The 13,411-nt window shown below is 37.9% G+C and overlaps 1 protein-coding gene and 1 long non-coding RNA gene across 2 annotated transcripts in view; one reads left to right on the top strand and one right to left on the bottom strand.

The window, feature by feature from the left end:
• The window catches only part of zbtb20 (zinc finger and BTB domain containing 20), an 87,077-nt gene extending 77,286 nt beyond the window's left edge, over positions 1 to 9,791 (top strand). The window contains exons 3-4 of the mRNA XM_016244475.1: positions 2,062 to 3,627; positions 5,367 to 9,791. Coding sequence (XP_016099961.1) covers positions 2,082 to 3,627; positions 5,367 to 5,902 — 2,082 coding nt within the window. The 5' untranslated portion in view covers positions 2,062 to 2,081 and the 3' untranslated portion in view covers positions 5,903 to 9,791. The remainder of the gene's footprint in view (positions 1 to 2,061; positions 3,628 to 5,366) is intronic.
• A 1,067-nt stretch (positions 9,792 to 10,858) lies between these two features.
• Positions 10,859 to 13,411, bottom strand: part of LOC107560332 (uncharacterized) — an 11,454-nt gene continuing 8,901 nt past the window's right edge. The window contains exon 3 of the long non-coding RNA XR_001605715.1: positions 10,859 to 13,227. This is a non-coding gene — a long non-coding RNA (uncharacterized lncRNA). The remainder of the gene's footprint in view (positions 13,228 to 13,411) is intronic.

Genomic DNA, 13,411 nt, shown 5'->3' with positions numbered 1-13,411 from the left:
ACTAGGTGGGGTGTGGTTGTGATGGAAATGTATATATTTTTCTTTATTTTGTATTTTCCATATTGTATATTCTCTGTTTCCCATATGTTCTATTTGCACAGGTGTTAGCCTTTAGTATTTTCTCTGTGTATGTGGCTAAAACTTCTGTCAGCATTCCTCTAACAGGGGAATGGCTATGTCCAGTTAGAACTAATCTGAGAAGATACGGTTGAAGGTCAAAGTCGATCCTTGAACAGCCTTTATCAGTATAAAAGAGACACATTTAATAAAAGATTAATATTTTTCTTCACAACAAGACTAGGAAAGATCTCTCAGGTGCATACCTAAAAGAAACGTTGTTGTAGTTAAAGGTTTTAATGTTTGAATTTGTACAAAAAATAATCCATTTTGAAAATACAGTGACCCAGCTGTCGTTCCAATACGTCCACAAAAGTGATGTTAGCACCAATTGGTTAGCTGGAGTAGCTGGACAAGTTGATTTGCTGGAAAAGCATCATCTGCAAAGCTCTAGCATCACATTTTTTAATTTGTGCAGAGGATCTGAGCTGGATGGAGATGGTTATTGCATCTGTTCCTCACACAAATCAATCGTTTTGCCCCGGAAGACTTGGAATATTAATACTTTTTGCATAAAGTGTGACTGTAGTTGTATCTGCCTTTTATATCCTGTGTTTTACATTGACAGATGGTTAAGTTTAGGGGCAAGTGTTGGGTTACATGCTGAAAAATGTATTAATAGTGTAATGTTTGTTATAGTGTTATAATAGTGTTAACTGTGTGTGTGCACTAAGGATGGGTTAAATGCAGAGCATTAATTCCTAGTATGGGTAACCATACTTGGCCACATGTCACGTCACGTCACGTCACTTAAATATAATGTGAATAAATGCTCTTGTTCTATCCAGGCTGGACTATTGCAATGCTCTCTTGGCAGGTCTTCCAGCCACTTCTATCAAACCTCTACAATTAATCCAAAATGCCGCTGCAAGATTAATCTTTAATGAGCCGAAAGAATGCATGTCACACCTCTGTTCATAAATTTGCACCGGCTACCAGTAGCTACTCGCATTAAATTCAAGGCATTAATGTTTGCCTACAAAACCACCACTGGCTCTGCACCCATTTATCTAAATTCATTACTTATTATGTGCCTTCTAGAAGCTTGCGTTCTGCAAGTGAACGGCTTATTATTGTGCCATCTCAAAGAGGCACAAAATCCCTTTCACAGACTTTTTCATTAAATGTTCCCTCCTGGTGGAATGACCTGCCCAAATCAATCCGAGCATCGTCCTTAACCATCTTCAAGAAACGACTAAAAACACATCTGTTCCACCTTTATTTGACCCTCTAACTCTAGCACTTTCTATTCTATTTTAGTTCTACTTTATCTATATTTATCTTCTTTTTTTATTTAAAAAAACAAACAAACACTAGCTTTCTATTTTTTCTATTCTATCTACTTGTTTTTCTTTGTGTGTGTGTGTGTGTGTGTGTGTGTATTATATATATATATACACACACCTTGCTACGTGTACTGCGGTAGGCTAACTGAGACTTGTAATTTGCACTTATATATTGTTGCTCTTTTGTTAGTTTTGACTGCTTTTATTGTCTTCATTTGTAAGTTGCTTTGGATAAAAGCATCTGCTAAATGACTAAATGTAAATGTAAATAAAATTGTTGTGACTGTTTAAATTTAAAACCACACCCCAACATATGTAATAGTGGCAAAATTATTACACAATATGTAATCGTATCATTACAATCTCATGCCCTTCGCGTCGGCATATTGACGCCAAAGGTCTCTTATTTAAAGCAACGGAGTACTGTGCACTTCGAAAAACAATACCAAAGGGGTTCCCTGTGTGTTAAAAAGTGATGCCCAAAGGGTAACCGACCAAGCTTCAATATGTGACGAGTTGGGAGTGAGAATGTGTTGTAAGTGTAGCTAACAGTAGTTGTTAAAATACTTTTATTTATGGTCAACATTATACTAAAGTGCTTGAGAAATGCAAAAATCATGTGCATGACTTTTTCTGTTTGTGTTTTTCTGCCACACAGGTGACATCAGGTGCAAGGGGATGACCGAACGCATTCACCACATTAATCTCCACAACTTTAGCAATTCTGTACTTGAGACCCTCAATGAGCAGCGAAACCGCGGGCACTTCTGTGACGTGACTGTTCGGATCCATGGTAGCATGCTGCGAGCTCACCGTTGTGTGCTGGCTGCAGGCAGCCCCTTCTTTCAGGACAAGCTGCTCCTGGGCTACAGTGACATCGAGATCCCCTCTGTGGTTTCTGTACAGTCCGTCCAGAAACTGATTGACTTCATGTACAGCGGTGTGCTGCGGGTCTCCCAGTCCGAGGCCCTGCAGATCCTCACAGCTGCCAGCATACTTCAGATCAAGACCGTTATCGACGAGTGCACCCGCATTGTTTCACAAAATGTTGGCATTGCTGGATCTGGCAGCTTTTCCGTCGTCCCAGGCGACTCGGGGCAGGAGACACCACGGGGAACTCCTGAGTCTGGCACGTCCGGTCCCAGTAGTGATGCCGAATCAGGCTACATGCAAACATCTCACCAGAGCCTTGACCGTGTTTATTCCTCACTTTATTCCAGCTGTTCTGGGTTGAGCCTGCAAAACGGTACCCGTGGAAATCGCTCCCACTATGCCAGTGCCACGGTGACAGCCAACTACGACTCACCCCTTCCACTACAGCAGAAGGAGGGAGGGCAAGACCCTGCCTGGATCACACGCATCCATGAGCGTTCGCAGCAGATGGAGCGCTTTCTGGCCACGTCGGAGACTACACACTGCCGTAAACAGCCTCGTCCCGTGAGGCTCCACACAGGTGATATTCACATCAAGCAGGAGCAAGGGGACGAGTACCACTGCTACGGGCTTGATGACTGCCGTGAGGAGAGCGAACAGCTGGAGTGCGTCGAAAGTGAGCCCAAAGGCGAGAGCTTTGACTCCGGCGTCAGCTCTTCCATTGGCACGGAAACGGATTCTGTCGAGCAGCCTTTCTTGTCTGGGTTCGCTCGAGACAATTGTCCAAATAAAGGCCAGCAAGGTGAGCGTGGAACCCCTGTGCAGATCGAGGTCAACGATTCATCTCCCGAGCAGACTCAAGAGTCGGTTGAAGACGGGAATAGAAACGGTCCTTCTCAAGAGAGTGGTGAGCTTGGAATCCATCAGCCACCACAAGCCAACCTAACAGCACCACAGTCCATGCCTGGTGGGCCATACCTGCGGTCAGGTGAGCCACTTACCAGCAATCTGCGTATGCCCCTCACCCTGACCAGCAACACCCAGGTAATGGGAACTGCAGGCAACACTTACTTGCCTACACTCTTTGCAACCCAGTCAGCCAGCGACAACAAGCCTTTCCTCTTCAGTCTGCCCCAGTCCATTGGGAGTCAGCAGCCCCAATTTGTGGCAGTGCCCTCTCCCAGCATGCCTCCATTCCCCAGCGGACTGACGGTGCTACCAGGTGGAAGTCAGCAGCAAGGTGGTGCTGCAGTGGGACAGCATGGGGAGAAGAGGCCCTACGCATGCACTCTTTGTTGTAAGACCTTTACTGCCAAACAAAACTACGTGAAACACATGTTTGTGCACACAGGTGAGTTTCCTTGGCCTTTATCTCTGTATGGTTAGCTAGTGTATCCGATTATATCCATAAGCTAGTCTGAAACACTTTTGATTCAAGGCGAATAATTGGTAACAATTATTGTGAATTTTCCTTGTTGGCTGTCCTCTGTGGATTAGGTATTATATTATAAGCAGCCCATTTCATTTCCTCAAAATTATTGATATGATTCTTCAGTTAATGGGTTTTAACACAAAGCTAAGACTCAAAGAAACGAGAGCTTTGTCTTTGGCAAAGTCTCTAAGCTTTACACAGAATGTTCTCAAGCTATTTGCCAAATGCATGCTAGTTCCAGCTTTGTCATTGCATATATGCAGATGTGATCTTGTTTTATGAAAAAGTCTGCTGCATCCCTTTTTTTTGACATGCCACAAAATCATCTACATTTTAGGAAGGTGATTTATCTAAAACAACTTTCAGTATATCCTTAAGCAACCTGGCTTTGGCACTGACATTCCCACTTGTGAGAAGCTGAGTTTTGGAGTCATCTCTTCTGGAGACTGATCTTGCGAACTGATCTTGCGATTTATTAGCAGAACATATTCAAAATGGCTTTAATACTTCTAAAGCGTACAGTAAAATAGCCTGCCTTCAAAAGAGCAAAAAACTGTGAACTCCTGAAGTAGATTACCATCAATAATTATCTGTCGTCAGGCCAGAACCAAGTCTGTGTGATCTTATATGTTTATTAAAACAATCAGGCTTTGATCCTTGGTATGTCTTCAAACATGCTGCCATAATTGAATCACAGGAGCTTTTATCGTACAAAATATATTTTACAATAACAACAGATGTTATTGCCTGTGACCTAGAAGATTGTGGCTGCCAAGAACATAAATATGTATATAACTGGCCAGGTTTCATCTTACAGCAATATACATTTACTTCCTTGTGATGTTTACTTTTCTACAATAGTTCTCTTTTTTTTCTACCAATTTAAAAAAATTAACTTTTCTTGTTTTCTATTTCTTTTTCTGTTATGGAGTTATGTCTAATGCATTCTTAATACCTAATTTAATCAATTTTGAGTTTCATTTAAAAACCAGTAGAAATGACTGCCTCACAAGCTTCACATGTGATTCCTGATTGTAATAATGACCATGAAAAATGTTCAAACTTGATGAGAAAAGAGATGTGTATGAAATTTCAATGTAGCTTAAGCATGTTGGCTGTGCTGGCCTTTTCAGATTTCAAAATGTGACATTACTGTTGCTAGGCAACCACAGCACTAATTAATTCCATAATTAAAATACATTTAGCAACATTAATAATCTGCATACAAAGTTCAACTTTAAAAACAAGTTACAGTTAAAAACAAGAATTACAGGAACAATTTTTTAATCTGTACTTTTTAATTATTTTATGTAATGATATGCACAGAGTATCACATGTCAAATTTTGTGTTTTTGTAAGGTTTTATCAAAAAACAAAACATAGACATCATGAGTTCAAGAGGCATTTTTTTCTTAAAAAGAGGAACATGTACAGTATGTGTCAAATTTAAGGTCTGTAGCTGTCATATATTGCATACTTATAATTACTGAAATGATTTGCCTGCAAAATACGGTAACTTTTCACCATACTGTCACAAAAAGCAGAAGAAGAACCTGCTCAGCTTTGCTGCCTTGATCTACAATAGCATGATCAAAATGATCAGTGATATGATTGAAAATGGTTCCTTTCTAATGAGTTTGTGCTCTGTGCTCTTTCAGGTGAAAAGCCACACCAGTGCAGTATCTGCTGGCGTTCGTTCTCGCTGAAGGATTATCTCATCAAACACATGGTTACACATACAGGCGTCCGAGCATACCAGTGCAGCATCTGCAACAAACGCTTCACCCAGAAGAGCTCGCTCAACGTCCACATGCGCTTGCACCGTGGAGAGAAGTCCTACGAATGCTACATCTGCAAGAAGAAGTTCTCCCACAAGACCCTGCTGGAGCGCCATATGGCCCTGCACAGCACCGAAACCAGGGTCTCCAGGGTCAGTGCCGCCGGGAGCGCCGGAGGCCCCGCATCCATCCCGGTTCCGATGGCTGTTCCCGAGCCGGGAGCGGGAGTGGTGGCTCTCTCCATGCAGGTGGGAGCGGGTGGAGCAGGGGGTGGAGTCGGAAGCACCGGAGTGGGCGTTGCTGCGGAAGCGAGCTGCCAGGAGGGGACCACCTACATGTGCTCCGTGTGCCCTGTCAAGTTTGACCAAATCGAGCACTTCAATGACCACATGCGCAAGCATGTCTCCGACGGATAAGTACAAATAAAAAAAACTTGCGTAAACATGAAAAAGAATGAAATGATAACGAAAACGGCACTAGATTTTTTTTTCTTATATTGGGGCATGAAGAGTAATGAGTATAGACACTGGCACATTAAGTTTTCTAGAAGAAAAAAAAAGAAGCGTTTAATTTCTTTTCTTTTTTTTTTTGTCCTTGCTATTCTTAAAGAATAAAAAAAAGATGGTGGCCTTAAGGCTGTGTAGTTGGATAATGATCCACTGGCTGGATCCATACTACTGGCCTCTAAATGTATGCTTTCCTTAAATACTGATTTATGTGTTGAACACTACCGAAAGGCCTGCGAAAGAACACACAAGAAAAAAATAATTCACATGCGCACACACACTCAGACATACACACAAACACAAATACACATACCCATGCATGCACTCACACGCACAAACTACTTATACACACTTATAAACGGTAGAGGTATTTTGTACGTATGTGTATTTGTGCATGTGAGCGTGCGTGTGCACAAAAATAAATATTGCAGTGAATTTTTTTAACTTGTAGATCTTTTCCCATGTAGACCGTATTGGACACTATAAGCGTCCAAGCTTACTGTGGTATAGATTCAAAAAAAAGAAAAAGAAAGAAAAAGAGATTTGGCTCTAGATTCATTCTAAAATAATGATGGTCACGTGTTTGCCTTTTTACAGTATGTGCGATAAGAATAGGAGAGTTGTTCAATTTGACACTGGGTTTTTATTTATTATTATGGCTTTGAGGGATTATGATGTTGATGTTGTCAAGGTACAAGCCAGTTTTACTAACTGTACTAAAATGGGAATTTTTGAGTGGCTTGATGAATGAATGATTATTATGATTATGACATTTTCATTTTCTCCCACCACACTTTTTTTCCCCCGATGGTTCAGGTCAAGTTTACAAAAAAAAAAAAAAAAAGAGTTTATCAATGACAGTATTCAAGCAAAAACTTGAATACTGAATGCCGTTAATAATTTCCAATTCGTTTTGCATACACTGCCACTAAGAAGACGACTGTTAGTTGACCTCTTCCGCTTCAAAACGAAATGTGATAAAGTTGTGAGCAACTGATTTGTTCTTTTCATTTGCTCCCATTTTTTTGGACAAAAAGAAAAAAGGAAAATGGCAGATTTTAGTATGCAAACAGGCCCAAAATCCAAGTTAATTGCTGCTCCTCACGTGCTCACTTTGAGACTGTTATCAGCTGTAGAATCCAACATTATGTGGATATTTCTCAAATTATTATTATTTCTCAGTGAACATGGGAAACGTTAAGCTATTTGGAGCCATGGGCTAGATTAGATCAAAAGTGAACTGGACAGAAATAACCTCCTAAATGCATAAAAATTATGTATTTCCTGTTAGCGGCGACTACTATGACTCAGTTGTTTGGGCCGGTGGGGTGACTAAAATGCACTACTCCTGTTCCTAAAGCCCCACCTAGTGGCTCAAACAGCCGTCCTTGTTTTTTGCCTGATGGGATATACACATGGGGCGAGAGAGCAGGCGAAGGATATAGGGACGCAAGGCAACAGAAAATGAAATATCTACTGAACCACAATAAATTAAACACGGTCATTCTTCTTTAATATACCACAGGGAGAAAACTCTCCAAACAATAAGAAACATTCCCAATTTTACCGATATCTAGACATTGTGTGTGTACTTCGGAAGTGAGTTGAGAAGGTTATATTTTTGGTGTTACGTCACTCAGAAGCTCTGTGTTCATATTTGGTTTTGTTATATACGTATTTTATGGATCTAAAAAGACTCATCTGCCGTGCAACTGCAATCAGGCAATTTTGCTCACTTATCCGAGTAGATACACTTTTGGAGTGTAGTTAAAATGATGACAAAATGTATCGATCACAATTTATTTAAACTTTTTCCATTTTGAAATTTGGTCACATAAGTTGTAGGTTTGAAAAACAGTGCTACTTTGCACATTTACTTCAAAATCCTGTGCTTAAACATTGAATTGTTTTACTTAAGAAATTAAATTCTATGGTTTTCTTTTTTTTCATTGTTTATAAATGAAATATCTTTTCTTAAAAGCTTGATAAGAGGACTGCATTGTTTTCTTGCATATATGTTGCACTGCTTAAACCAATAAGTGCACTACTGTTACCAGAGATGTTCTAGTTTTTAGAGATAATCATTTTTTTAAATCAAATATTTGGTTCTATAGTTCACTTGTGTTTGAGTAGCTTTGTTCTTTTTTTGATTAGATGATAAAAAAAATTCTTGGTTTTGTTATCATCACTTGCTATTGTATTTACTTTGTGCTGTTTATGCAAGCATTTTTTCTTCTTTATTTATATTTAAACCATTGTAAACTTATCCCTGGTCAGATCCTAATGATGTATTGCTTACACCACTTCCATCCCTTCCCCCATCCCAACACTATCCCAATGCAGTTAATTAATTGAAGCAAATGCTCGGTTTTCTTCTCATTCATACCAAACTAAAAAAACAAAAAAACAAAACAAAACAAACAAACAAAAAAACATCAAAATCACAAAACCACAAAAAAAAGAGAGAAAAAAGCATTGTAGTGTGTGCCTAAATATATGATAAATGTCTTTTAGAACAAGTACGTTTCTATGAGAGGGTCATTGTGCAAAGCTTTTAGTGCTGTCTAGGGATCAAGCACATTTATGTATGTGTTTGTATGAGCATGTGTGTGTATATTCCTCTGGTATGTCTCTATGTGTGTGCTGTACAATTTGTGATGCCTGAACTGTAGGGCTTCCTTTGCAATATGCAGTACAGGTACGGCAACAGTGACAACGTTATTTTACAAACTTAGGAGTGCATTTGGTAACTTTCTCAAGAACAATCATTACTATTTTCCCTACAATAAATGACACAAGGAACATGATGCTGTTAAGGCTCTTGCTTTAAGCCTGAATGATATGATCTGGCCTAACCCAGTGCTGTCAAAGTCAATTCAACGACTTCAATATGCCTGTTGAGTATTCTGTATCGTTCTCCAGTGCTTCGAGACCAAACATCGCTTTTTAACTCAATTATGCTGCAAAGTTTGGCCACAGGCTGTGTTGTATCAGTCTGAGGTGTTGCCTTAGACTTGCAGACGTGTTTGTTGGTCATTTCCAGTCGAGTTTCAGATCCCGATCTTGTTTTACTTCAGCTTAGCGTACCATTTTGATGGTTGTGTTGAGTAGCTAAATGATCTGTTGGTGGTTTGTGGCGGTGGTGATGGTACAGTTGATAGTCGAAAGAGTCCTGTCTCATCCATTGGTTGTGAATCATTTGTTGGTTCTAAATGTAATTTTTTCCCATTCAGTAACCGTCCGTATGGATTTCAGCTGCCGCAAATCGCAGAAACGTTATACCAGAACATACGTGTCTCTAAAGAAGGGTCAGGCCAGCATAAACGTTAACATTTCGATGCATTAAAGCACTTAATGAGCGCTACCAGAGAGCGGGGTGGGAGGGAGGGACTTACATTGGCCATCAGCTGTGTCTTTACAGATAGCCTTAATCATGTTTGACTCAAGCGACCAAATGCACTATTGCTTGTGAAGGTGCTGTTGCAATTTCTAGCGTTTATTTTACACAAGGGATATATATTTAAGAGAAAGCAACCTTGCAATACAGTATTGGTAAATTGTCTAGTGAAGGTTATGAAGGACATACAGCTACATGTAAATCGCCGATTTCTCTTGTCATTTTGGTATAGATTCATTCGGCCATGCGTTTTAACCAAGCATGGAGGCAACAGCGTCACCGGTCCTAGTATCAGGCTTCATATATTAAAGCTGTCTCATCTCGCTTGTGTTGAAGTGCTATGAGGCTTTAATATCCGATATTACTGTTACTCTGTGTTTGTTCATATGTAAAAAGGAAAAAGAACAGCGACAAAAAAATAAAAATAATGTTTTATTTCACAGAGACTTTGTTTAGGCAAAATTGTGTAGTTTGTGAAAGTGTAAAAATCTGCACGAAGATGTTTAGACACAAATCAGATGCTTAAATATCATAGTCTACTATCCATTGCATCTAGACTGGACACCGTTCTTGTGGGTAAAAAGCACTATGATGATCACTTCTATGGGTAGTTCAGACAGACTTTTTACATTACTTACAGTATATATTTACAGTTCATAACTGTAGAGTTAGCTTTTATTTTTGTTTTCTGCTTAAAATTGTAATTTTACAATACATATTAATTTTCTTCAGTGTACAGTATAGATACAGCATTCTCTTTGCTATTACAGTAAGTTTTTTGTTGTAGGACTACCACCTTCTTTTCTCCTTGCTTTTTAACAAGGGTACTTTTTTAAAAACAAAAATCTTAATTTATAAAGAATATCTATTCCTAGAGTATAGGCTTGTGGGCACAGAAAATACATTGGAAAACATCACCAATATCTACGTAGGAGCGGAAGAGGTTTTGCTCACTCGGCAGAGTGAATATTACTTGGAACAGTTGAATGATTGGTTGTGTTGTATGCTCAGAGACTAAGCTTTTTCATAACATGCAAAATATATCATGCATCCTATAATACTGTTCTGAGAAATCCCCAGTGAAATACTTCAGTCAGATTCAGTCAGCCCATTTTCCCCATCTCCATATTTAAACAGTCAGCTTCAATTTAACATTGCTGCATTGAAATCTTTCATCTTGCAGTTGTTTTCTTCTTCGAACAAACAAAGACTTAATCTTCTCTCTACACAATGGTCAGACTAATTTAAAACAAGCTAGAGAATCCATGTCTTCATCAGCATCTACAACAGATAGTACTGTAACCAAAACAACACCTAACACTGTACATGTGGAATTTTACAATGCCTCTCCTTTGTAGAAGAAAAAAAATGATGAAGTGCCTCTTTTTACAAATCCAAGCTTAATAAAGCTCACAATAATACTGTTATTTTTATTCTGTAATAATAATGCTTCACAAAACAGCAAAAACAAAACAATATTCACTGCCTAAAACACACACACACACACACACACGCACGCACACACACAAACATAGTTTTTCAACTGTCGACAGATCCCTCTATGAGGCAAGCATGAGGACTACCAGCAATAATAATTACAAAATAGATCTGAAATGTCACAAAAAGACTTTGACTTGTACCATTGAAGGACCACTAATAAGTAAGGGTGTTTTATTGTGTTTTAACCCCTGAAATCACCAAAATGAAGCTTATTTTATACTACAATATACAGTGTTATATTGTGTCCAAAGTGCCCCTGTTAAAATTAATAAATAAATTAAAAAAAATGTTTGCATATGTTTTAATTTCATTTCATATTTTTCAAACCTGCCTTTAGAATTTTATAAGTCGCATATTTTAAATGCCCTATTGAAAATGTCTGCCTTTTCAGTATGCATTTTATTGGATATTTGTGTATGTGAACAAAACTAAACAAACAAACAAAAAAATTGTTCTTCCTATGCTATTTCCTCTTCTTCCTCTTTTTCTCGGTTCTTTCCTATAGATGCTGAATTTGCTTGAGATGACGTCTTTCCTTTCAAAGATGTTAATGCTATATGCTTTTGAGCAGTTGTTGTTATACATAATCAGCATAATATTGTGTATGCCGTAATCAATATTGCGATGGTTTATGTGAAAAGAGGTCATTGTTGTTCTGTGATAAGATTTGCGAGTTTTTACAGACTACTCTGTAAATTAAAGTATAGAGACACAGTTTTTTGAAGAATATAACAGAGAAACGAATACCGTTGTAATCTTTGTAGTCAGTAGACAAGCATATCATATGTTCAATACCAAATCCTTTTTTTTTCGCCAGAGGTTAGATATGTAAGCATGCTTGTGATTACACACTTTTCTAACACTTCTCTTTCTGCGTGCGTTACAGCTCTGAATGGTATTCACTATTGATTATATGATATTCTTCTGCTTGTATCATAGGCTCAAATCCAAAGACAAAGCATTTACTCTATTTATGACTACAGAGTTTGTTCGTTTGTTCATTTGTTTTTCAGAAACAATAGAAAATGATACATATATTTACAGGACAAAGTACAATACAGATTTTAACAGGAGAAGCAAGCAAACATAAAATATCTTTAGATGAATCATATATATATATTTGTGTGTGTGTGTGTGTGTGTGCGTGTGTGTGTGTATATATATATGATATTTCAGATACAGATGCTGCAGTTTCTTTACTAATCACACAATGCATACTTTTAATAATAATGCTGACTACACAGTTTTAAAAGATGACATGCATGATTCCCTGAAAACGCAAGTGTGCTCATGTCATTTGCATGTTGAGGATCACTTTTTCTTGGCCACTGAAACCTGAAATGGTCCTAGTTAGGATTTGGATTGAGGAAATGGAGTTTGGAAACGGAAATTGAATCTCATCTGCCTCTCGGTCAAGTTTGTTACATGACACCTCAGTTCACCAGTAACATTGTGTTTTTGTATAATTAATCAAACAATTAATCAACTAAACAGTCAATTTATGTAACTGATTTTGTTCTGCTACTGCTGTTCCAGCCTGTAATGGAGTCATAATGAAGAATTCCTAAACGAATACATTTTTTCTTTTGGAAAATAACCCTGTTGGACTAAATTCAGGAATATATTTTTCTATTAGACACATTTCTAAACTTCCACCACATCTATACAATGTTTTCTTATTTCATTATAAGAGATGCTTACATACAAGTTTGAATCGACTGATTATATACCTTATATTTGAAAAGGTGTGTAGTTCATGACATGAAATACATCAAATGAAATATAAATTTCTGTAGGTGGTATCATATGTTTTTTCCTAATTTAAACTAAAACTGCTTACCACAACTTTAAACTTCCCTAAATTAAAATGACAAGTTTGCCACCTCATTTGAAATTTTGAATTCTAAATGGAGGAAATTAGCTTAAATTTACAAGACATTCTAAATTACATTCGGAATGATGGTTGGCCCTGCTGTTACTGGTGATCTGAGATAGGTTTCTGGTTTCTGGTACATTGATCTTTAGGACTCCATGGTAGCTGCATAATTTGATTTCTGCATTAATTCCAGTGGACTGTGTTTGTGGAAGTTAACACAAATTTGTGTGTGGTTTGCAATATACAAGTATCATTATCTTAATAAGCAAAATTTGCAAATTTGAAACTGTAAATTAGACATATTTACATGTACTCCTTCGGCAGATGCCTTTTGATATACAACTAGTGTATACAGTAGATTAGTGTAATAGGTAAAGATAGACAATATATGTAACTCTTTAATAATATCTCTTAAATGTACCTGTTTCATGGAATATTTTGTACTTTACATAGTTTACCATTCTATTATTGTTGGATTTCAGTCCAGCAGAAGAGCAAATCTGTTCATTCCAAAGGTTAATATAGTTATTATTTTTATTTAGGGGTTATTTGATTTAGTCTGTTTCCAAATTCATTTAGATTGACCCCAAATTACGGTGGATGTTTTGACCCCCCCCCCCCCCATTTTTTACACCACAAAAAAAAA

This window comes from Sinocyclocheilus grahami, unplaced genomic scaffold (genome assembly GCF_001515645.1).
Source record: "Sinocyclocheilus grahami isolate Dianchi unplaced genomic scaffold, SAMN03320097.WGS_v1.1 scaffold720.1, whole genome shotgun sequence".
NCBI lineage: Eukaryota > Metazoa > Chordata > Actinopteri > Cypriniformes > Cyprinidae > Sinocyclocheilus > Sinocyclocheilus grahami.
This window is presented reverse-complemented; position numbering and strand designations above follow the sequence as displayed.